At 36.6% G+C, this 26,110-nt stretch overlaps 1 protein-coding gene across 1 annotated transcript in view; it reads left to right on the top strand.

Annotated features, from left to right (window-relative positions):
• Sohlh2 (spermatogenesis and oogenesis specific basic helix-loop-helix 2) overlaps positions 1-18,931 on the top strand; it is a 46,723-nt gene extending 27,792 nt beyond the window's left edge. The window contains exons 7-11 of the mRNA XM_026395086.2: positions 12,588-12,735; positions 12,898-12,986; positions 13,594-13,715; positions 17,064-17,323; positions 18,911-18,931. Of these exons, the coding sequence (XP_026250871.2) occupies positions 12,588-12,735; positions 12,898-12,986; positions 13,594-13,715; positions 17,064-17,323; positions 18,911-18,931 (640 nt within the window). The remainder of the gene's footprint in view (positions 1-12,587; positions 12,736-12,897; positions 12,987-13,593; positions 13,716-17,063; positions 17,324-18,910) is intronic.
• The last annotated feature ends 7,179 nt before the right edge of the window (positions 18,932-26,110 follow it).

The raw sequence follows: 26,110 nt of genomic DNA, 5'->3' as shown, positions 1-26,110 counted from the left end.
TTAGTGGGAAGGATGTCAAAGAGTTTACTCCACCACTGTTGGTAAAGGGGGAGGATTGTTGGTGATGGGTTTAGTGTCCCTAATATGACAGAAGGCTAGGGAATCCAGAAACAGACAGAAGAACACCTCTTCCACTGAAAATGGAGACGTGGGTACAGATGAGGTTTTTGATGGGACCATACTGTAGGAAGAGATGGACCAAGTTCTATGCTGAATGGCCCCTACTGTCTGGAAAAGATTAGTAGGAAGATGGTGGGGTTTGAGGCTTAATGAGATGGGATGGCAGATAGACTAGTCTGTCTGGTCCCTAAGGGCTTCAGTCACATATCTTGCTTAGATATCACTGATCTGCAGCAAAAGAGGAAAATATAATACAATTAGTATTTTAAAGTTGCCTAAATAAAATTTATGTCATAAGATTATATTCTTCCTAATTTATTTGATATTAAAATGGTGGTATTAGTAGATGGTTATAATGAAGTGATATTAGGAGACACTTTTTAAAACTTATATTTCTTATGCAGATCTAATGTTGGGAATCTTTTACTGGTCCTTCAAAGTTTTATGTTAGTTTTATTTTTTTAATTTGATCTTCGATGAACATTAAAATCTAAGAATCACTGATCTAATAATAGATTAATGCTTTGGAGTATTTGCCTCTATGGCATTATTTGAAGGACTAAAGCTCTTTGTTTCCCATAAAGAAAAGCTGTGGAAAGCACCTCTCCTCTTCCCCTCTGGAGATTTGCTTGGCAGATAACAGAAAGTAAACAAATCATCTCTAATTTTTCCCCCCCTTTCCCTATTCTTAATCCTCTACCTATTCCTGTGAATCTTAACAGGTTGCTTCTAGTTTATTTCCCTTCCTCCTCTTCCAAATCAACTGCTTTACATATGGTTTTATCTTTTTATTTAAGTTTTTAAGCACAATAGGGTAGCACATTTATTAATAATATCACGAAATAATGATTCTGCCACTGTTTTTGAATATCTGCATTTGGGATTTTCTTTTTAAAACACTCCAACACCCCCATTGTCGTTATTAGAACAGATGAATAAACATAGCTAACCAATTCTGACAGTCTTGGTGAAATCACCTTTGTTATATATTCAAAAGTAGGTAAATGTGCTATGCTGTTCTCTCCAGGGCATGTGCTTCTCCCAGGGATGCCATCATTTTTTGTGTGCGGCTGTGAATCAGCCATACTGCTTTAGTCATTTTCTGGATGGCTACTTACTTAAAGTGAAAGTGAGCTTTGCCATGGCATGACACAAATCAAGGCTTTTCCAAGACTGGTTGAGCCTTAAAATTCCAGGAAGGTAGAACAGGGAGCTCTCAGAGGGTTCCCCCATGAGCTCTTGTTTACTTGAGACTCAGTTTGTACAGAAGAGAGATCCAAGTACTTGGAGTCTGGACCAATATCCCTTTAGCCCAGATCCCTTTCAGCCTCTCAGAATCACTCCTAACTGGAGAAAAGTTAACTCAGATTGAATTGGCTTCCTTGGAAGATAACAGACAAGGCACACCCTTTGATGCGTTGTCACCTATTGCTATTTCCATACAAAAAGATAAAAGGAAAGTCAAGGTTACCTGAAGTTCCTAGAGCCTGTAATTGCATTTCTTTGTGCCAATATTAACATCCTTCAAAAAATTTTAAACTTTCTCTCCCTGTATTTTTTTCTCTGTAGTTTTAAAATATTATGAAATAATTAACACACAATGAAATTAACATCAAAAATGTATGGTTTGATGAATTTTGAAAAGTTGGTTTCATATAGTTTCAATGAGGAAGGAACACAACATGCCATGCAGGGCCTCATGGGGAAGCATTGGGTTAGTCAGGAGGTAAACAAATGCATAGGCCTCTCTAAACCACAACATTTCCCTCATATTGAGATATTTCTTTGTATATTAAACATGTCTTTATTCTGATGTTTTGATATCTGGTACCTTTCTAACCGTGGAGACATAGCCCCTCCCATGGTTAGCCACTTCTTAGAGATAGTAAATTACTCACCTGGGAGCTTGTCTTCCATATGCAAACTAACCAGTCCAGAGTCTCTGTTCCCTCCCCTCCTGTTTGGGGCCTTTATTTTTGAGGCCAATATTCCTCTGCCCTCATCATCACACATCAGGTTCCATACAACTTAGGACAGACCCTGTACCCACAGTGTACTAAAGCTTTTCCAACTAGCCCATCCTAAGCTTGTTACCCTGCCTCACATAGAAACCGAAATAGAGAATCTTGCCCACATTTTCCTCTGGCCTCTTCTGGCTGACCTGTGGACTTCTTTATGTGGCCCTACATTGCATGGAAGGCCTCCTTTTTGGGAAACTGTGAACAATAAATCAGCTTTTCAGTCAAAGCCACATTCTGATCTGTTGGCCTCACTTTACCTGAATAATGAAACCTACATTTGAAACATCTTTCTGGTCTATCCTTTCCATCCCCCTGAGGTGACTGCTGTTCTGATTTCTGTCACCATAGATTAGTTTTGCTTGTTCTGTAAATGGAATTGTCAATGTGTATACTTATATCTGGACTCTTTAACTTGGCAGATGTTTTGAGATTCATTAATGTGTTTATATGTATCAGTAGTTTGGTCCTTTTATTGTTTAGGAATATTCCATTATATAAACATACCACATTTAGTTATTCATTTTTTTATTTTTATCTATTAAGAATAAAGCTTGGGCTGGGGATGTGGCTCAAGCGGTAGCGCGCTCACCTGGCATGCGTGTGGCCCAGGTTCGAGCCTCAGCACCACATACAAACAAAGATGTTGTGTCCGCCGAAAACTGAAAAATAAATATTAAAAAATTCTCTCTCTCTCTCATTAAAAAAAAAAGAATAAAGCTACTGTGAACATTTTTTAATGTATGTTTTTGTGAACCTAGATTTCCATTGCTCTTACCACATAGCAGTAGTAGCTTTGCATATCATAGGTTGGGTGTATGTGTGTATTTTTGTAGCAGATTTCCAAAACTGTAGCACCATTTTTGCACACCTGCCAGCAAAGTTCAAGTGCACTGGTTGTTCCATGTCCTCTCCCACATTTGGTTTTATTAGTCTTTTTCATTTTAGCCATTGTAATGATTGTGGAATGTTACCAAATTGTGATTTTTTAATTTGTTTTGCTGATGATTAACAAGGTTGAGCACCTTATGACACACTTTTGGTCATTTATATATTTTCTTGTAGAAACAGTTGTTCAATTCTTTTGCTCATTTGTAAATATCTGGTTGTGTTTCTGTTGCGTTCTAAGAATTCTGTGTACATTCTGAATTCAAATCCTTTATCAGATTTGTTTGTTGAAAATATTTTCTCCCAGTCTGTGGCCCATTGTTCAGTTGTGTAACAGTGATTTTTTTTTTTTTTAATTTTTTTTTTTTTTAATATTTATTTTCTAGTTCTCGGCGGACACAACATCTTTGTTGGTATGTGGTGCTGAGGATCGAACCCGGGCCGCACGCATGCGAGGCGAGCGCGCTACCGCTTGAGCCACATCCCCAGCCCCATAACAGTGATTTTTTGATGAGCAGAAGTTTTTAAAATTTTTTGATGAATTCTAATTTATTAACATTTTAAAATATGTACATTATTTTCTTTGTCTTATAGTAGAAATCACTACTTTTATGAAGATGCTATGGCATGTCTCTATGTTGTCTTGTAGTTTTAGCCTTGTAGTTTTAGCTTTTATGATGAAATATTTTGACAGAGACAATATTGAAGGTTTATTTTGTTTTGTTTCACATGGCTATTTTTAACATTTTGTTGAAAAGGCTTTTAGTTAATGGTGAATTGTTTTGGCACATTCATAAAAATCAATTACCGTATGATTATCCATACTTTCCTAGAGTCCTTATTTAATTCTACTATTTATCTGCTTTACTCCAGTATACACTGTCATGATTTATTGTAATTTTATAATGAATCTGAAAATCAAAGTCTTCCAACTTTATTTTTTGTTTTCAATTGGCTTTAGATATTAAAGGTCCTTTGATTTTTCATGTAAATTTTAAAATAAGCCTATAAATTTATTTTTGTTTTAAATCCTGCTAGGATTTTGATTAGGGTTTTATTTGTCGATTGATCAGTTTAGGAAAGAATTGATATTGAGCAATGTTAATCCTTCCTTCTCTCCATTTTATTTTTCCAGTCCTGGGTATTGAACCCAGAGGTGTTCTACCACTGAGCCACATCTCCAGTCCTGTTTATTTTTTGTGTTGAGACAGGGTCTTGCTAAGTTGCCCAGACTGGTCTGGAATTTGGTATTCTCCTGCCTCAGTCACCTGAATAGTTGGGATTACAGGTGTGTACCACCATGCCCAACTACTGGTCAATTTTAAAATATTACTATTTTTTAATTTAAACATGCAAGTAGATATCTTTGATTTGTTTCCAATCTTACAAGGAAAGTGCCAAGTTTTTTGCCATTACAATAAGTTGTAGATTTTTGTATGTGCCTTTTATCAGCTTATAAAGCATTCTAGGTAGTCCTTTTTGAGTTTTATCATGAATGGATTTAAAATTTTGTCAGCGTCTTTTTCTGTATATATTGAGATGATTACATGATTTTCATCAATGTAATGTGGCCATTACATTGATTAAAATGCTACACTCCACCTTGTCTTGATGTGTTTATCTTTTTTATTTGTTTCTGTAGTGGATTCGCTATTTGTTAACAACTTTTGCATCAGTGTTTGTGAAGGATGTTGGTATGTAGTTTTCTTAAAATGCCTATCCAATTTCTCTATCAAGGAAAAGCTTACCTCATAAAATGAAAGTTTTCTTCCCTCTTTTATTATCTAAGAGTTTATGTAGCAATTGATAGAATTCAGCTGTGAGGTCATCTATGCTTGTTCTTTGCCAAAAGGTTTTTAATTACAAATTCAATTTCTTTAATAGTTATAGGACTAGATTTTCTATTTTTTCCTGTGCCAGTCTGGGCTAATTTATGTCTTTCATGAAATTTTATCTAAGTTTGTTAAACTTATTGAGCAACTATATGTTCATAATACTCTTATTATCATTTTAACTTTTGTAGATCTGTGGCAATGGTTTCTTTCACTGATGGTATTGATAATTTGTGTCTTTTTTTCCTTTAATTATAACAAAGTTTTTTTAGCCAGTTTATTGATTTTTTTCAGACTCTGATTTTGATTTACCAACTTTCTGTATTTTTTTGCCCATTTTTTATATTTTGCCAATTTCTGTTCTTTCTCATTTTCTTCTTTTTAATCTCTATTTTTTTTGTGTGTAGAAACTTAGATCATTGATTTTTATCAGTTTCTTATTTTCTTATGCAAGCATTTACAACTAAACCCAAAGGTTTGTTTGTGTGTGTGTGTGTGTGTATTGCAGTGCTAGCTACATCTCATACACTTTAGTATAGTTTCACTATAATTCAGTTCAAAATGTCTTCTTATATCCCATCTGACATTCTGTTTTACAAATGACTATTTAGAAGCGTGTAAGTTAATTTCCACATGTTTGGAAATTTTTCAGATATTGAGTTACAATTACATTGTCGTCTGAGAATATCCTCTGTAAGTTTTCATCCTTTCATAATTTTTGAGATTTTATGATCCAGACTATATTCTCCCTTGATGAATAATCCATATGCATTTGAAAAGAATATGCATTCTGTGATTTGGGGGTGTGGTGTTTTATAAGTATTAATTAGGTATAATTGGCTGATAGTGTTTTCCTTGTATTCTGTACCCTTATTCCTTTATTTCCTGCCCTGAGAGTTAAAGTGATGACTATAGGTTGGTCCATTTTTCCCTTTTTCTGACATTTTTTTTTTTCCTTCTGACAGTTTTTGTTTCGCATGTGTATTTTGAAACTTTGTTGTTAGGTGCTTGTCTTCTTGAAGAATTGATTCATGAATCATTGGGAAATGATATCTTTATTTGTACTCTTTGTCTTAAAATCTACTTTGAAATTAATATAGTTTTTTGTAATTAGCATTTGCGTGGTTTTCTTATAACTTGTATATATCTTCACATGTTAAAAGTGTTGTTTGTCTGTAGCATGTAGTTGAATCTTGAATTAATTTATTTGAAGTGCTAGGGATTGAACCCAGGATCTTGTGCATACGAGGCAAGTGTTCTACCACTGAACTACACCCGAGCCCTTGTTTTCACTTTTTTTTTTGCCCATTCTGATAATCTCTGCCATTAAATTAAAGTGTTTACTAAATTTATGTAGATGTAATTACTGTTAAGTTTGATTTTAGGTTCCAATTTTTTTGTTTTGTTTCACCAGTCCAATCCATTTTCTTTTTCTTTTCTATTTATTTCTCATTGCCTACTTTCTTTTAGATTCATCAAGTGTATTTTGGCATTTTTAAAATATCCTCCATTGAAATTTTAGCTAAAACTATTTTTTACTACTTGCACTAGGGATTATAATGTTCATACTTAATTTACCATTACCTACTTTAAGTTGATAATATGTCCTTAACATACAACCATGTGTTTACATTCTCTTTTTGTTATATGTCATACATTTAACATTTACATGTAATATCAACCTTACATTGTTATTCATTTTATTTTAAATAGTAAGCTATTGTTCCAGTTATCTATTACTTTGTAGCAAATTATCCCAGAATTTAGTAACTGAAAGCACCCACAAGTTTATCATATCTCATGAATTTATGGGTCATCAATTTGGGCAGAATTTGGCTCCTTGGTTCTTTGCATGGTATTAATTGTTGTCACTCCATGGTCTGTAGCCAGCGAATGGCCTGTCTGTAAAGTCCAGCATGGTGCCATACATGCATGACCTCTTAATGGGGAGGCTGCAGGTTGTGCCCTCTTTCACTGTGGCTCAGCATCTTTCCACATGGTCTTTCCAGCAAGTTAGACCTCTTCCAGAATAGCTCAGGGTTCTGTGAGACCAACATAGAAGCTATGTCTACTGAATTGCGAGTCCCAGAAAAGTCAAAGAGCCCCTTTATATATATCTTTGGCTAAAGCAGGCACTTTCCAGCAGAGATTCAAGTGAAAGGAAAATAGATTCTGACTCTTCATTGGGAGAAGTGATAAATAATTTTTAGTCATGTTAATCTGTAACTTTTTTAAAAAAACTCAAATTTGAATTCCTGTTTACCAGGTTATTTTTGAATTATACAAATTCTCTCTTCATGTATTTCCCTGCATTCCCATGCTTCGCTCCCATATTCCCCCGTTTAATCTTGGCTGTCACAATCAGAGAAACAGAAAGTACAAAGACATGGTAGAAATCTTAGCAACAGATCCATTTGCTCTTGGCCTGTCACATAGATGCATGTTATTGGTTTAAAAAACGTTAATAAAAGGAACCTTTTATGTATGCCACTATTTTTATCATGTCATATTCCTCACTTTTTTGGGTAATCCTATTTCCATCAGATATTGTTTCCCAACAGCAAATAGTGATATAAAGGCATTTTCATATAAGTAGGGATTTTGATATCACCAGACCTGCAGGGTAAGAAAGCTAAAGGAAATTCTTCAGATTGAAAGGAAATAATATCAAATACAAACTAAGATGTCCAGGAAGGACTGAACAGCACCAGAAGTGGTAAATATGCAAGTAAATATTTAAAAGCAAATGTTTTTCCTTTTCATTTATTTAAAACACTAAAGAATATTATAAGCAGAAATTATACAATTGTATTGTGGGGTTTGTAATGTCTGTAGAGGTTGTAGATATGAAAATTATAACATGAAGAGTGAGTGGGATAAATGTCCTTATGTGACTGCAGTATTTGTATATTTTATGTGGTCATAAAATATTAACTCTAAATATACTATGAAAAGTTCAGATACATATGGTAATCCCTAGGACAATTATAGTGAGATAAGAAGCCACACTCCTCTCTCATTTTGGTGGGCACATAAAAATAAAAAAAGGACAAATAAACTTTAAATATTAAAATTTGAGTTTTAAAAATATTCAAATAGAAGCTAGGAAAAGAGAACAAAAAAAAACATACAGGAAAAACATTAAAATGGAAGATATTTATCCAATTGATAGGCAGAGATTGTCAGGATAGATCAAAACAAACAAAAATCAAGACCAATATACCTGGGGATATAGCTCTGTGTTAAAGTACTTGCCTATTTGCCTGGCATGCATGTGGTCCTAGGTTCAATTCCAGTATCACCAAAATAAAACATCAAAACAAAAAACAATCATCTCCCTGCTGTCTATAATAAATAAACTTTAAATATACTGATATAATAAATTAATAGAGAAATACACCCTGTGAAAACAGTATACCATCAAATTGGCTATGTTGATATAAAATTAAATAGACTTAAAAGCAATGTCATTTGAGATTAAAAAAGACATTTTGTAATAACAAATGTGTCAGTTTATCAGAATGATAAAAATCATAAATATGGATTATAATAGAGTGTCAAAATATTTAGATCAAAATTAAAAGGACAAATAGACAATTTTACAACAATTGTTATAGATTTAACATCCCTTTCTCAGCAATTTATACAACTAGATACCAAAAAAAAAAATCATTAAGATACAGAAGGTGTGAACATTCTTAATCACCTTGATGTGATGGATATTTATAGAATACTCCCAACAACTGCAGCAGAGCACTCCTCTCTCCTTTTTGTGGGCATGCAGAACATTGACTTACATAGACTATGTGCTAAGGTATAAGAAGTTTCATTTCACTGAAAAAGAGTTGAATTCATGAAAAGTATGTAATCTGACCACAATTAAATTGTTAGAAACCAGTAAAACTTAAAGGGAAACCTGTATTACTTAGAAATTAGAAACAAAGTTCTAAATAATTTATGAATGGATGAAAAAAATCAACAGGAAAATAAAAGAAAATATTTCAAAGCAAATGATTTATGGGAATATATAGAATATATCAAAATTTGTGAGATGCAGCCAAAGCAAAATTTAGAGGAAACACTGTGGTTTATGTTATGCCAATAGATTGAACAACTTAGGTGAAATGGACAAATTCTTAAGCATTTTGACAAAACTGATGTGAAGCAGAAAACATGAATAGCCTAATCTTAAAGAGATTGAACTTGCTACTACTGATACCTTACCAAAAAGAAAAACTTCATGTTGATTTTACCAACAACTTTCATTTAAAGAAGCAACTCCAATCCAAAACAAACTTGTAAATAAAGTAGAGAACACCTCCTAACCCATTTTATGAGGCTAGCATAATCCTAAGTCTGACACAGATATTATAGAAAAAAATTACAGATCAGTATCCCTCATGAACATAGACACAAATATAATTAACATAATTTTAGCAAACTAAATAAAAAAATGATATAATGTATTATGACCACAAGTTTATCCTAGACTTGTATAATTGTAAAAAAAAAAAAATCAACCAATGAAATCCACCACATTTGCAGGAATAAAGGAGAAAAAGCATGTTGTTAGCAGGTTTAGAAAAGTGACTTGGGCTGGGGCTACAGTGCAACTCCGTGCTCAGACTGTGTGCTTTCTTGCCTATCATGCATTGGGGCCCTCGGTTCAGTCCCCACCACCATAAACAAAACAAAACAAAACTTGATAGGATTATTGTTTCCTGATAAAACAAAAATCTCTTGGCAGATACATGTGGAAAAGAACCTCCTCTATAGCTAAAATTTTGACTGTTTAAAACAGATCAGAAACAAGATAAGTGTGCCCATCCTTAATCATTTCAGTTCTTCACTACATAGACAGTCCCACCCATTGTAATTCGACAAAATAAGAAACAGATGTGAAAATTAGGAAGAAGCAAAGCCCTTTTACTTGTAGATGTCATGATAATTTTTGTATAAAGTCCTAAAACATCTACAGAAAAACAAAATATTTGCTAAACAGATATGCTTGACAAATACCAAAGGTAGGGAAAAAAATCCCTAAGACTTAATAATAATAATACCCAGGATTCCTGTTAAAATGTAGGTAAAATATTTGAACAGGCACTTTACAAAGGAAGGTATAAAAGTGATCAGTAAGCACAGGAAAAAGTTGTTCAACATCATTAGTTGTGAGGGAAGTGAAAATTAAAGAATAATGAGATATTACCATGTATTTTGTAGAAAGACACAAATTTAAACTACAGACAATATTGAATATTGCTAAAAGATACGAAACAAGTCTGATCCATTGATGGTGGGAGTGTCAAATGGTACTACTTTGGTAAAAGTGCTTCTAGTTTTTTTATAAATTTATAAAATGATCTGTCATTTCTATTCCTAGATGTTTAGTCAAGAGAAATAAGAACATGCATTCACAAAAAAAGATGTACAGAATGGTAAAGCCACATTCATAATGACCCAAACACTGGGAACAGCCCAAGTGTTCATCAACAAGGGAATGGATACATATGCTGTGGCACATTGATACTGTAGATTACTATTATTCAGCAAAAAGAAGCAGGCTTCTTTCTGATATAGGCAACCACATGGATAAAATCTCAAAAGCATGCCTAGTAAAAGAAGCCTTATAAAAAGATTTGATTTGATTTATGTGCTGCTTGAGGACAGGCAAAAGTAATGTGGGATGGAAAAAAAGTCAGAAATGTGGTTGCCTCTTACAGGAATGATGGTAGCAATGACTGGAAAAAAACAAAGGGAACTTTCTGGGGTTCTGAGACTGTTGATGCGCTTTTCTGATGTGCAGATGTATGTACTTGTTCAAATTCATAGAATGTGACCTTTAAGATTCATGTATTTTATCTTACATAACTTTTACCTGAAAATAAAGTAATTTGAGCTTTGGTAATTGATACATTCAGGGTTGAAGTCTACAACCTAATTTGAAATGCTTTTCTGTGATAAAACTGGTTGATGTATGAATGAATAGTGAGGTGATATATGTATGCTCAAAGCAGATACAGTGAATATTAATTAAATACCAAGCAGTGGGTACATAGGTATTTGTGTGATTCTTCAACTTTTCTCTATGTTCAAACATTTTCCTACTTAATACTGGGGAAAATATTTAAAAGCATCTTTCATGATGAAAGTGACATATGTCTAGGAAAAATATTTGGAAAGTGTAAAAAATTTAAAAAAGAAGTATTACCCATAGCAGTGCCATCCAGAAATAACTATTACTTAATATATTTATTTCAGTCTTTTTTTTTCTGTGCTTCGTTTTTGCTTTGTTTAATGGCTGGGATTATATTCTACATGCTGTCTTGCATCCTGTTTTTTTCTCCACTAAGCTTTATAAAATATCCCTTCCACTGCCAAATGTTATTCTACTGAACTAGTGCACTGTAGTTGGCCTAAGGCATCCTTGTAATGTTTAGACTGTTTTCCATATTTTACTAACATGTACTTCCATAATAGTTATCTTTTTTATAAACAGTTTGTTTTGTTTTAGTTTATCCCTGTAAGTACCATGTCAAAAGTTATAAAAAGTTTTTGGGCTGCAGTTGTGGCTCATGTGTGGGGCACTGGGTTTGATCCTCAGCACCACATAAAAATAAATAAATAACATAAAGGTACTGTGTCTATCTATAACTAAGAACAAATTTTAAAATACTAAAAAAAGTTATAAAAAGTCTTAAATCCAGTCACATAAATTGTTGACTTTCCCACCCTTTTCTTTTCATAAATGTTTCTGACATCTCTGAAGAAACCCTAGAACTCCCAAAGCCCAGTGAAAATATCACTCATCTAAAATATTTGTTATCCACTAACTGTATATCAGATTACATTTTAAAAATTTCATTTCTCTGCTAGTACTTGCCTACAGTCCTAGCTAGTAATTAGCACAGTCACCCTGTATGTCATCATTGTATCCAGCCCCAAACAGATGCTTAATAATACTTCATAAATGAGCACACTGATGAATGAAGGCTTCAAGGGATTAAATCAGATCTACATTTCTGACTATTTCCCTTCAGAACTTTGAAAGATCTAGTTTCCCTCTGATATTATCCTGCACATTGTTCTCATTTGCATATTGGTTTATTTGTTCTGTCTACACTTCCCTCATGGAAAGAAAATCATCTTCTCATTTTCCTTTGGCTCAGGCCACAGAATTACGTGTAAAGCCCATGTGTTACAAGGTTGTAATTAATCTATTGTTGAAATTTGGTCCAGTCCCAGTTACATCAGAATGCTGACTGCTTCTTGCCTTCTGACTTTTAGTGTGAATTGCAAAAGCATATATATATATCCTTTTGCGTGTATATGTATCTTTACAAGACCACACATACACAGAGGACATGGTTCTCTCCTCAGAGGGCAGAATGTTCAGTAGTTTTCTGTAGGCAGTGAGAGTATGTGTTTTCCCCACTGTGTGTGTACCCTGCACAGGCCCAGGATGAGGGATCTGGGTACAAGGTGCAGACATTGGACCTTGACAGCAGTTCCTTGTGCAGCAGGTACCTGGGAGTTTGTGATTTCAAAAGTTGTGAGTGTCGCTGTCTTGTGGGGACATGTCCTTTCTCTGAAACAGACTAGATGGGAAGGAGTATAGGCCATTCCTTTGCAAATAAACCCAGAAGGAAGGAAGGAAGGATTGTTTGTCCTTGTGTGCAGGAAACAAACGAGACTAATTATTCCTTATTTACTGCAATTCTTTGATCAGAGAACGAATCAAATATTGCTGTGAGCAGCTGCGTACTCTCTTGCCGTATATAAAGGGGAGAAAGAATGACACGGCTTCAATTCTTGAGGCAACAGTTGATTATGTGAAATATATCCGGGACAAAATCCCTCCAGCCATTATGGGCCAGGTATTCAACTCCTAAAGCTTTGAATTTTATCCTTATAGACAATGCTTTAATGCTATAGAATTTTATTTCAATTTTTTAAACTGGAAATCAATGTGTCTTTGTATATGTATAAAAATATCTATTGTCTATCCAACATTATCTGTCAATCATTGTATGTTTCAGATTACAGAAGCCCTTCAGAACAATCGGAGGTTTTGCAAGAAACAAATGCCTATCCAGCTATCCCTCCCAGGCACTGTCTTGGCACAAAGGTATGATTAGGGCTCTTGCAAGTCCAAAGTCGGCTTGTTATTTTCCTCCCATGCTGATGCCAGATGTGTAGACAGGAATTGAATTCATCCACAGTGAGAACTCAGGTACTTATTGCTGATGTGTATCATTTCATTATAGTGATAAACACATGTAATATTCTCAGGCTCCTGGCTGTTTTATCATTCTTCTCACTCTTCCTCTTGTTACTGAAGGACCTTAAAATAAGGTTGGCTGCCCCAGACTATAGTGACAATGGAGCCCAGCAGGGGCATGATGGATTCTAATGCTCCTCCATCCAGGAGGTTGAAGGCCCTGGTGCATGCAGCCCTGTTTCAGTTAGTCCTTAAAGGAACTCCCTAGTACAAAATGTGACATACCAAACAATAGCTTACTTATTTAGATTTACTAGAATACATAAACAAAGAGGAAAAGCCAGTCATTTTAGAGAAGCCTCCTGGGTCCCGTTCAACTCTTTGTTCTCATATTTTAAATAATCCATAGGTGAGGTTCTGTCAGGATTTTTTAGGACTTGATTGGTTAAAGAGCATTTGAACTCAGCAAGTTCTAGAGGGATATAAAAACTGTTATTTATTGTTTCCTTTTAAGGGAAAACAGTCTGTTGACAAGCACTTACTCCCCTGTGAGAGGGATCCAGTTCCTGGCTAACAAGTGCTTGAATATGTATTCCATTGCTACTGCAGGGGACTCCTTGGATCAAGTTGTGAGAGGTGAGCCACATCTAATGCCTTTGCTGCTTATGGGATGCTGGGGCCTGCATGGACAACCTTTGTACATCTGGGCTTCTGTACCTTTGCTCCCATGACCAGGGGATCAAGCATAGCTGAAAGATTACACCATGAGTCCTTCCGGTATTGTCAGCTTGAAGTTCATAAGGTGGCTGTGGACATTTAAATAGTGTTATCCCAGAACTTGTGTTCAAAGTTGACCTTAATTACCAGAAAACACATCAGTGATAAGCGCATTGATAATTTGGTTCATTATATAAATAGAATCTAAAGGGAAGGGAAGTAAAGTTGTCCCTCAGTATCCATGGGGGATTTGTTCTGGGTCCACCTGCAGATTCCAAACTCTGTGGATTCTCAAGTCCTTTATGCAAAATGGCGTGGTATTTGCATATAGAATGTGTATTCCTCTCCCATACAAGAAATCTTCTCTATGTGACTTACATGCCTGATACAATGTAAATGCTATGTAAATGGTTTTTATATTGTGTTACTTAGGGAATAATGACAAGAAAAATAGTCTGTGCATGTTCAGTACAGATGTAATTAAATTTTTTTTTTCAATCCATGGTTGGTTGATCCCTAGATGAGGAATCCATAGATACACAGGGCTGATTATATTCATATTGATTCAGTACTTATTGTGTACTGAGCATTTAACGTAGTATTTACCACCTCACATTTCTGCTTAAATATTGCCTTCTCAGTGAGTCCTTCTCAACTGCCCAGTTAAAGCTGCACATACCTCCTCACCATACATGTTGCAGGGGACTCCTCACTCACTTGTTTTACTGGATTTGTCTTCATAACACCACCTGCTAATAGTCTTTACTTGCATGTTTTATTTATTGCCTATCTTCTCCCATTAAAATGCTGATTCTTGAGGTGGGAGGTTTTTTGCTTTTTGTCTTTGCTTGTTTTGTTCATTGATCATATTTCTAATACCTAGAACAATTACCAGCACTCAGGAGGTGCTCAATAAATGCTCATTATGCAAACATTCATTGCCCACTGGGAGGCCTTTGTGTTATATGTGCTATATAAACCTATATCTGCCCATGTACTTGTAGAAATAAGAAGATGGGAAAGAACAGAGCCAGACAAAAAGAACACACATTTAATTTGTGACTTTTGGTATTCCTAAAGATAAATCTCAGTTGAGAAACCAGTATGGCATGGAATTACTCTCCTGAATGTTGAATGCTGGGGAACCAGACTGCCTTTCTCTCTGGCTAGCTTGTCTTAGATGACCCTTCTGCTGACTTCTTCCAAGAGATTCTGCTCTCAGCACCTCCCTTGTGTTGAGAATGTCTCCCCCTCGCACTCTCCATTTTATTCCAATTCTGTCCCTTAATTCTCAGCTTAAATTTCCCTGCCTCAATGATAAGGACACATAAGATGAACAAGATGCATTTCTTTTTTTCCTCATAGAGCTTGCAAATCAGTGGCAGAGAACATCACAAAAGCAAATCATGGTTCACCTGGTATTTTAAGTGCTATAGTAGAGGTACTGTGTGCATGTATGGAGGTAGAGTGGGGACCAAAGGAACAAAAGAAGTCCCTAGGATTGGTGTCTAAGATCAGAAGAAAAAGGGATCAAAAATAAAATAGTCCTCCTTGTTCATGTAATTGGAGAAGCCTCAGGGTGTGTTTTTTGTTTGTTTTTTAAAAATTTTGTTTTGTATTTTTGGTCAATTTAGACTTCTTTCCTGGACTAGGGAAGAGAGAAGGAGAAGGGAGCAGGGGAAGTCACCATGAGCCACAGTTAGATTGCTTATAGTACCTGTGGCTGAATGTGACATGGCATCATTAAATTGGCCTAGATTAAATAAGATAGAGGTCAGACCACAGGTGTATCCCTGTCAATGTTATTTCTTGTACTTGCAGTACTGTTTATATTGTGCAGAAAATCTAAAGAACCATTTTCATGGCAGTGTTTAGGCCTTTCTTGCATCTCACAGTATTGCATCATCCAAAGAGACTGCTCTTAGGAAGACACAAATTCACTAGGAGCAGAGGCTTGCGGCATGTTTAAACCAGAGGAGACCTGCAAGGTCAATCAGTCAAATCCCCATTTTTATTTTGTTTATGTATATTTTTCCTTTTGAAAAGCAACACACATCCTGTGCTAATCTGACTAAGCTCAGAAGTGTTCATTTTGTGTATATTCTCTTCAAGTCTTTTTTCCAGGTATATTTTTCTATACTAGTAAACATATTGAACATCCCATTTGTTTCCTCGTTGTTTTACTTAACTTCATATTAAATATGCTGTTAATCTGTTGTTACACAGCTTTCATCATCATCTTAATGGTTTTAATAGTTTAGCAAATGATTTATGGAGTAATTTTCTTAGCCATCTTCCACTTGCTATATTTAGTCCTTCTATTTGGGGGCAGAGAAATTGTACACATCACATGATTGGAAATACTTCCCCATATATAGGGTTTTCTGTATTTGGGGCTTCTCTTTGAGCTGCTTTCCTGGAAGTATGTCAAGGATGAGTTAGAGAACAGAGAACATGAGTATACATATATATAGCTCCTAATGTATATTGCCAAATTAGTTTTGAAAGAGGATCAGAAGAATTGCTGTGAGTTAATCCTTGCAAATTTCACTTTTACCACCCAGGTCAGAAAATTGAAAGCTGTAGAAGCTAAATGGGTACCCAAGGCCCTAAGACTTCGTGCTAAGCCTAATCTGTAACACAGATGTGTTTAGACTTTATCAGCTTGTCTTTTGCATTAATCTATGTACACATTTTCTTTAATTACGTTTCACAAATATTCCAGGTACATTTGCATTTATACATAAAATATAACATTATTTCACTTTCATTATTATTGATGTCAAAATTATTGATATTCACAGTGTTACTTGAAATTAGAGTGTTAACATTATATATTTAAATATTTCTGTGGAATGAGATTTTATTTCTCACTTCATTTATAGAAATCAGTTAAGCTTTATCAATGGATAATGGAGTTGTTCTTTCCTACATTCTTCCTTCCTTCATAGAGATGGCCAGTTTCGATGATGATGAAAGCCAAACACACACACACACACACACCCTCCAAGAAGCACACACACACATTCCAAGAAGCACAGAAATTTGCTGCTCCTCTAAAATCTTTTTTCATGACACATGAAAACTAATTTATAATGTCTATATTGTATTAAATATCACTTTTCCATCAGCATTTGAGCATATGAGTAGTACAAGTATGTAATGTGAGGAAATGAAACAGGATAATATATTTCAAATATGGTATGGTCATCTAGAGATGTGGAATTGTGTACATAGTATTAACAGATGTTTCTTTTCTTATTACAGGTCAATCAGACTCCACTTCAGAGAGTGCTGCTATTGGCGATCTGTATAAAACTAGAATTCCCAGTGCAGCCCTCTCTCTCAATTCCTTCCATGCTGTCAGATATTATTCTAAAGTCATCCCTTCCTATGATGCAACTGCCGTAACAAATCAGAGCATTTCAATTCATTTACCGTCAGCTGTACCAAAAATCTCAAAGTTTCTTCCCCAGCACTGCAACTCCATGCTGGGCCAGACGAGTACAACACACCCCAACTGTCTGGTAAGTCTTTGGGAGTCTGTGAGTCAGACTGGACTCACTGTGGCCAGCAGAGTACTCACACTAGTACTGGTACTCACACAGTACTCTAGTTAGTTCTTAGACTGGGATCTAGAGCTCTGTTGGTTTTTAAGTCATTCTACCTGATGTATGAAAAACCAGTGCAGTGGACCCAGGTTCTTATTTCCCAAGCTGCAGGGGTGGTATCTGAATTTCTAGAAATCAGTGAATCTCGAGTGTGTCTCTGCTACTTTGGCCTTAAGTGACCAGATAGAACCTGGTGTCTTCTGGTGCTGATTGCTCTTGCCCTCTGCTTTTACTAAGCTCCTAGGTTGCCACATCCTGTTTCACCATCCTCATCCTCAGCTGACTCCATAACTGGCTGCAGCTTTCTCTCTCAGAGAATAGATATAATGCAATAGATGATCATTGAGAATAGATTTCAGAGAATAAATATAATGCAGTAGATAATTGTTGAACATTCATTATGCTCTAGCATCATGCTTACCTGTTGTGCTAAGGTAGTATATAAAAATAGACATGTGATCCTTCTCTCATGAAGTATCATGGAGGTGCAGCAAAGAAGCAGACAGTTGTGATATAGCCTGGAACATGTAGAGAAAGTACCTCAATATATGTAATATAATCTGGACTCAAAAGAGGGGAAGGTCTGCCTGCCCCTGAAAAGTTATCCCAAGCCAAGCTCTAAAGACAAAGAATTATCCAGGTAAGAGGTTCTAAGTCAGGAGAAAAGAGAGGAAGAACATTCCAAACAGATGGATTAGCATATGTTAACTGTAGAACCTTTATTTTTAGAAGAACTTCCAGGTCTAGTGAAAGACCCAAACAAAATTAACCTGCTTAAAAGAGACTTCTGAAAACTTTAATATTGTTGCTGATTCTTTTGCATATTAATAGTATCGGACATGTTTTGAGAACTCAATAGATAATGGGTCATATACTTCATGTTCTTAATGTGGATGATTTAAAGAATCCCCCAAGCAATCCTTTGAGGGTGGATGCTGTTATTATCTCCATATGCCATCTACAAAATGGGAATTATAGTGACCTTCCAAAAAACATTGTGAGAAAAATATTCCAAAGAGAATTACAAAGAAATATTAGAACATGAGTTATCCATGGATGTAGTTATATTGCAAATGATCATCAGTATTTCAATAGGAAGATCAGGGTAAAAGGAAAAAAAGTTTTCAAAATTATTATTTATTTATTTGTGATAGGGTCTTGCTTTATTGCCCAGTCTAGTCTCCAACTCTTGGACTCAAAACAGTCCTCCCACCTCAGACTTCCAAGTAGCTGGGGCTATAGGTACTTGCCATAGTGCCCAGAACATTGTAAGTTGTTGACACCTACTTACTCCATGTGGTTTTGTTACAGAATTGTAAGAAAACGACTACTTTTAATAACAACAAGTACATATTTTCAAACCTGTAGCTTTAAGCACCTGAAGATATCACATGGTTTTACAAATGATTTTATATCATTTTAGGACATCAAAAATACCTTTGTGACATAACGAAAAAGAATGGGCAGGATTCGATTAATGTGGGTTTTTTCCTTTCTTTGCAGCAACAGTTTTGGGCATATTAAGAGTACATGTTTGAAATTCACACTGTATACCACCTGCTGGGCACAGTTTGACAATACGGGAAGAGTGGAACAAAGAATAATTTTGAAAGCTACACCCAGAGACCTAATATCAAAAGAGCTGGCATTGTCTGGCTTCTGATAAATGTGCTAACAGCCTCTGCTGATAGATAGACAGGCTGTGAATGTGGTAGCCACAGGCTTTCACTCAGGCACATACACACTTGGATCTCCCTCAACCAGAGCGCTTCAAGAACAAATGGCCTAGGTGACCTAGACTCTTTTATTTTTTTTCCAATCAAAAAATTTTTCACTATTTATAAAAAAAAATTACACTACAAAGAAGATCCATGTGGACTTGATAAGAGGATAAGATTGGAAAGGTACATTGACACTGCTGTGTCACTGAGCACAGATACTACAATTTGATTCTTATTTTAGTATCACTTAATAAGCATTGCTGTCACTTATTTCTAGATGGTATCTTTTCTAGATTTGACATTTTAAGGAGTTTCCTTCTTTATCCATCATCCAAACTAAGATATCTAGAGAGATGCTGAAAGAGTGTCTGCCTCCTTCCTTAACCACTAATGAATAAATTGATGTGTCTACCTCTGCATTTCGCAAACCTTTGATACAAAGATAGCTAACATTAGGCAAGATTTTCTTTCTGGATCTTTAGTTTCAGATCTCTGCATTAGGAAAAATCTGTTGAAAATAAGGGGAGAGAAATATTTGTTTTATATTTCACCCAAGAGTTCTTATGTGTGTTTTATTAAAGCATTCAGTTCTGATCCTGAAAATTCCTTTTGTCTTATTTCATAAATGTGTTCCCTTTTTAGTCCTATATAATTCCTATATAAGGAACTTGATTTCACTCGATTTTTGTAATTTGAAAAGCTTAATTACTTAGGCATAATTTTCATGTTAAATTGTGTAACATGATTGTATAAGAGGATTGAATCTGTAGATGTTTGACATAACTATGAAAGAACTTGAAAGTTCCTAAGGTTCTATGCTTATTACTACAAGTGGGTGGCTACCCTTCACATTCTTGCCTGTTATTGCTTTGAATTGGAAGAGAACCTGCTGAAGTATTCTAGGCACTGGGAGCACTGCCATGACCCCAGCTAGTCTGAATTGCAACTGGGGCTTTTGCTTTGGTGGGAGTTTCTCTAGATCTACACGTGAAGTGGGAGATGCCTACAGCCAAGAATTCTTCAACAGATGACCTAGAGTGTGTTACCCTCATAGCTATCTGACTGTATGTTGGTCCCCTTTTTCCTTTCACATGAAAAGGAATCTACAAGATTGATTATTAAAGCTACATTGTATTTTCAAGGCCAGTTCCATGATCCTCAATTTCATGCAAGTGTTCAAATTCTTTTCTAGGTTGCAGAATTTTATTTTTAATAAATTAGGCTCTTCCCAGTAATCTCAACTCTCAGCCAAAGAGGAAAGGTTAGTGGGGTCCCAGCCCTTAGACAAAGACCAGGATTTTCTTTGTAAAATCAAATTGGAGGCCATGAGACAGTGCGTGTGCAATTTTCACAATGAAAAACGTGCAAGAAGCTTAACTAGATTAGGTGATGGTTACAGGTTTCACACCGGTGGAGGCAGACTTAGCACGACTTGGTAGATCTCCAGTATAGGGGCTGTGAGGAGGGGTTGAGGACTAAGATGGACACCCATGTTTCTGGCTTTGGTGGATAGTATTGCTGTTCACTGAGAGAACATAAGGCTAAAAGCACTCGGAGGAATGGCACTAGAAGATGACAATTTTATTTGTGAATGTGTTGCATTTGAGGTAGTGGTAGAATATTCCAGTGGAGATAGCCAAAATACATTCAGATCCATGTAGTGCAGGCAGGAGATCTGGATGAGAGATGAGAGGGTTGGTGTATCATCAGTACTGTGAGGGGAATTCAAACATTACATGGTAGGAGTGTCCCAGATGGTCCTTAGGACCTGGTCACCCTGTGGTTATACTGTATAATTCAGCATAAGAGGTCACTTGGTCAGGCTCCTAATGACATAAAACATTGCCAATTACCAGAGATCTGAGGTACGTGGGTGAAACCTCAAAGTCAGAGAGCACAAATTGCCAGAGGCCACTTTTTTTTTTTTTTAAACTGGTTGTTTTTTAATCATGAGAAATTAAATTTCTCCTTATTTCTAGCTTTTGAAAAACTCAAAGCTTAGGCAAAACTGCTTGATCGAGGAAGTGCCTACCCTTTTACGTGGGATATCAGTTTTCCTTTGATCACTCTTCACAGTCTTCCTTATTCATTGAAGTGCCTGCCTGGTCCCTGCAGAGATTCCAGTTTGACTCCTGAAGGAGCAATGGCTCTTTTGTGCGGGGGAATAACTTGCACAGGGATGGGGGAACTTGTTTAAATTCAGATTCCCAGGCCATACCCCACAGAGTCAGATTTGGTCCATTTGGCTGGGTGGTACCTGGGAACCTGCATTTTAACAAACCCTATCAGATGTATTTGCAGGTATATAATTATCCTACTTAAACGCATCCCATGCACTTAAACAGATGCAGAAAACCATAGGGGACAGAAAAGCAGTAGAAACAAACCAAACCAATACTTCACTGACTTGCAAACCTGACATTTAGTAAAACTGTGCATTTTGGCATCCTCTCCCAGAGCTCCTCACTCCAGAGTCATGGAATAGAGTGCAGTACTCTGCAAGGGGTAATTCTGATGCACAGCTATGTTTAGAAGCCACTGATACATTTATAACATGCTACTCAATGATGTGGTAAGGGCTGGAGACCATGTTCAGTCTGCTTTGTGTAATGTGACCAATATACCAATAAGAACAACTCAGGAGGAGGAAAAGTTGGTTTTGTCTTACAGTTTCAGAGGTTCAGTCCATGGTCAGCCAACTCCGTATCTCTGGGCCCTCGGTGAAGCAGAACTTTATGGTGGAGGGTGTGGCAAAGAAAAACTGCTCAGTTCATGGCAACCAAGAAGCAGAGATCCTGAGTGCAAGGAGCCAGGCATAATATCCCCAAGAGCACATCCCCAGTGACCTACTTCCTCCAGCCATACCCTACCTGCCTAGAGTTACTCCCCGTTAATTCATTAAAATTATGAATCCATCAAGTGGACTAATCCACTGATTAGGTTACGGCTCTTGTAATCTAATGACCCTCTGAATATTCCTGCATTTTCTCACACATGAGCTTTTGGGGGGACACTTCACCTTCAAACCATAACAGGAGGTAAAGTACAAAGAGCACAGCCCTCCCCAGTCCAGAATTATCTCCACCTTGATTGATGAGGTTTTGCTGAGGAGGTGGGTTCAAAAACTGCTTTGGTAAGTTAGATGATTAGGTGGTACAGTTGTGGGGAGTTCAAATATGGGAGTGGATGCCAGGAGTTTCAAGTTGTATATCTCAAGAGAGTGAGTAAGGTAGGGTTTCCCTTAATTTAGTTTATTTAGATGGCAATAAAAACTACTTGGGTGAAGGGAGGTGCTTTGAAGTTTCATTTGATCTTTCATATTTTGTAAAGTTACCCTAAAGGTATTGTTCAAAGTAGAAAATCACTTACTTAATAGTGGTGCTATACAAAATGATGAACATTGGATATATCATTTTATGGCATTCACCAGAACAAATCCAAAGCATTCTGGCAGTTTTCTTTCCACCATGTCTCACATGTCCCTCATTCTCCCCTTTTCTTCTGTGTGTCTCCCAGGTACATGGAATGAGGAAACAGGAAGCCCAGAATCACCTTGGTTAATCCAGTATCAAGAGCTGGTTTCATCACCATGGAAACGTGACACTCCTGTGGAGGACAGAGAAATCCCTAATCTCTCTATTTTTCAAGGCTGTTTTTACATTCCAGAATAATGTTCTTTCTGAAAACACCAGGAAAAATTTTTTTAAAAAAAAAACAGGAAAATGCTGGCACATGCGCACCTGCACACACATGATTATATCACATAATATCTTGTATGCTGCTGAATTTTACTCTCAGGCTAAAAAAATATATATTTTTTACCTCAAATCAGAGTTTTCTAGAAGTCAGATTATAAAACAAAAGTAGGATTTAACCCTGATGAAAGAAACTTCAGTGAAACAGATTTGTAAAACGCACAAAATCAACTTGTTCTAAAAAAGTGGTCTGCTAAACTGTGTATCCCAAGAAGTCTTTGCAAACAGATGTTTCTTTCTACTGATTTCTAACCCAGGTAGCCTTAAGGGTGTGTGAGGGTGTTGGGAATGGTGGTATTTTATAAAACATGAATCCCTCCTCCTCTCAGCCTAAGGCTACTTCATTGTGTCCCTCAAAGCAGTAGCTAAACTTAAAAAAAAATTCTACGGCATAGGAGTTATAAGACTCCATGTCATTTTTAAAGTCTCAACATGGCAAGTACCTTGCAGATTACTTTCCTCATAGACCCAAAGTAGAAATCAATTTTGAACTAGAAACCTTTGAAAAGTTGAGAACCTTTCCCATAGCCATCATTGTATTAGGGTACGTACATAGAAACAAGAATAAGCTTACTGGTTTCTTTCCCTTCTCCTGTGGGTTCATACTGATTTTCTCATATTGTATTCTAATGCTCCTGAACCTAATGTTCATTAAACGTTAATAAAGGGGGTAAAAAACCCTCAGGAGTCACAGCCCTGGAGTAATTACTTGTTTTTTAATTTTTAGATTTCATTTACTATAATCAAAAAGTTGAAGCATTGATTTTTATTTCCTAACAGAGCACTATAATTGAACCACCCTTTTGTGATATTTAACTGGAAAAACATGATTTTAGATGTCTTGCTGAACGAGACCTTCTATAATTTTCCTAATGCAAAGGAAGTTCTACTCTTTCATAAGGTCAGTGAGTCAAGAGCTGGACAGAAATGCCCCTAAGCCTTTGACAGAGTTGAGGAAAGCAAAAAATACAGTTTGGAAAAATTTGTGAACAGATTGTCCTGGAATTAAGGGTTGATCCTGATCTCGAGCAACTGAGAAAGTACTGCAGGATTTACTCTGAGCTCAAAATACTCCCTTGCTTTCTGGAGACACATGAGAAGACTTGCATATGGGGAAGGGAATTCCTTTCTTGACCAACCATTGCCCTCACCCTGTGAGGCAAGAGCCATAAGTTTCAATATAAATATTATTGCTGGCCACAAGTCTTCCCAGCTCCTTTTTTAAAACCTAGCCACAGAATTTGACTGGCAGAGAATGTGTTTATACTTAGTATGGCTATCAGTTCTCCCTAAAATGGAAAACCTGCAACAAAGGATGCAATAAAATGCTGCTCTCTGGGGTGGGATTGTGTCACACAAGGGGCCATTACAGGGAGATCATGTAAAGGGATTTGCACTTACAACCTTGGCTGTGGTCCAGCCAAGGCTGGGAAAAATACTCCCCGTGTTCTACCCCAGCAGCAAATGATGTAAATTCACTCTACAAGGAGGCATATCCGCTGGCCAGGGTTGGCAGAGGTGACTGTGAAGGTGCTTGTATAAATTGTTTGCTTGTTGAGGCCTAAAATAGTTTTAAGAAAAGGAGATGCCAAGCCAGCATTTTATCACAGGTTAACTGCATTAGAGAAATTGGGTTAAAATGTTAAATCTCAGCGACTAGAATTGGCTTTGTGTCATTTGGGTATTTCCTTCACATGCTAATGAAAGTTCAGGAATACTAATCAGATCCCTTTGGCAAAGCCAAGCCAGTCATGGCAGGCTTCCAGCCGAAAATTATTTTTCACTGTGTACACTTGGATATTCTCCCATTTAAAGGCAAGGAGGCAAAGCCATGGGGATTGTTTCCTCCTTGGCCCAGACCTGCCTCCTCCAACATGTTCCCAATACTGTTCTTTTCCATTTCCCAGGACCTTACCTTTATCATGAATACAGCTTTGCCTCTATATCACCCAATGCCTGATGCTCATCCAAATCCTACTTGTCCATTGTTCAGCTCTAGGCACGGAGTACCTTCCACATGGCATACTCCCATACGGGAGGCAATTTGGTGTCTTGGAAAGAGGATGAGTTTGGAAGTCACAATGGTGACCTCACAGCCTAACTTTGCTAACCACTAATTGTGTACATTTGGGTAAATGATTACCTCCTTTCATCTGTTTCCTCTTCTATAAAATGGGGGTGGCCATATTCATTCACTTATTCAGGTTCTGAGGATAAAAACCAATGTTTGCAAAGTTCCTGGCATCTAGTGGATCCTCACCAAATGGCAGCTACTATTACTGTCTCACTACACTTCCTTCCGGCACCTGTCTACTCCCTGAGACACTGCCATCCCAGGAGGGAAAAGAATTGTGGTTCTCAATGTCATTTCATGCCACTCTTCCCAGCTATGTAGAATCCTAAACAGGGTATTTGGGTTCCTTTGAGCTGCTGGGATTCTATAACCCCTAATGGTTGAGTTTGAAAGTCCTGGAAAAACTACATTCTTTCCTTTGTGATTATCCACTTCGAAGAGCCCAAACAGGCATTTGACATTCTTTTGTCCACCCTCCACTACTCCTACCACTCCCACCAAAGTCAGGTTGGAGCCATTTGTTAGCACAGAAGAGAATACACGGTTTATGTGGCTTCTATGCGTCACTCTGGGTTGTTTAGGAACCCACCACTGGGTTTGTAATCTCTAGTTCCAGGGTTTCCCTTCTACCATCCTGCCCCCAGCCTAAGGGGCTCCTTTATGTGAGAAGGGGTGCGATAGATTTGAATCCCAGCTCCAATGCTTCTGATCTTAACTGGGGGCTTATGAGCAACCATTTCTTTGAGCCTCATGTTTATCATCTGTACAGCTGAAACCTAACTTGCAAGTTTGCTCTGAGAAGTAGAGAGAATTCATGCCACCTGAAGTTAAGGACAGCACCTTTTCCATAGTAGGTGCTCAAAAAATAAAATATACTGCTAATTATATTGCTTACTCCCTTTCGAACAAATTTTGCTCTGTTTCTTCTTTGCTGAAAGCATGCCACATTTCCATCGTTTTCCCCTTTTGCTTTCCTCCCTTTTATGTAGACCCATAGATAATATCAATAAACAACAGTGTCACTGGTATCTTTTTTCTTTCTGTAAGATATTTTAATTTAGATTATAAAAGTAATGTGGGTTAATGCAATTTAAATAAAATGATATAAAATAAAAATCTCTCATTTTCCCTGAAATCCTGTTCTTTGGAGGCA

The sequence above is a fragment of the Urocitellus parryii genome, chromosome 2 (assembly GCF_045843805.1).
Source record: "Urocitellus parryii isolate mUroPar1 chromosome 2, mUroPar1.hap1, whole genome shotgun sequence".
In the NCBI taxonomy this organism is placed as follows: Eukaryota; Metazoa; Chordata; class Mammalia; order Rodentia; family Sciuridae; genus Urocitellus; species Urocitellus parryii.
Note: the sequence above shows the minus strand (reverse complement) of the source record. Positions and strands in the feature narration are given on the sequence as shown.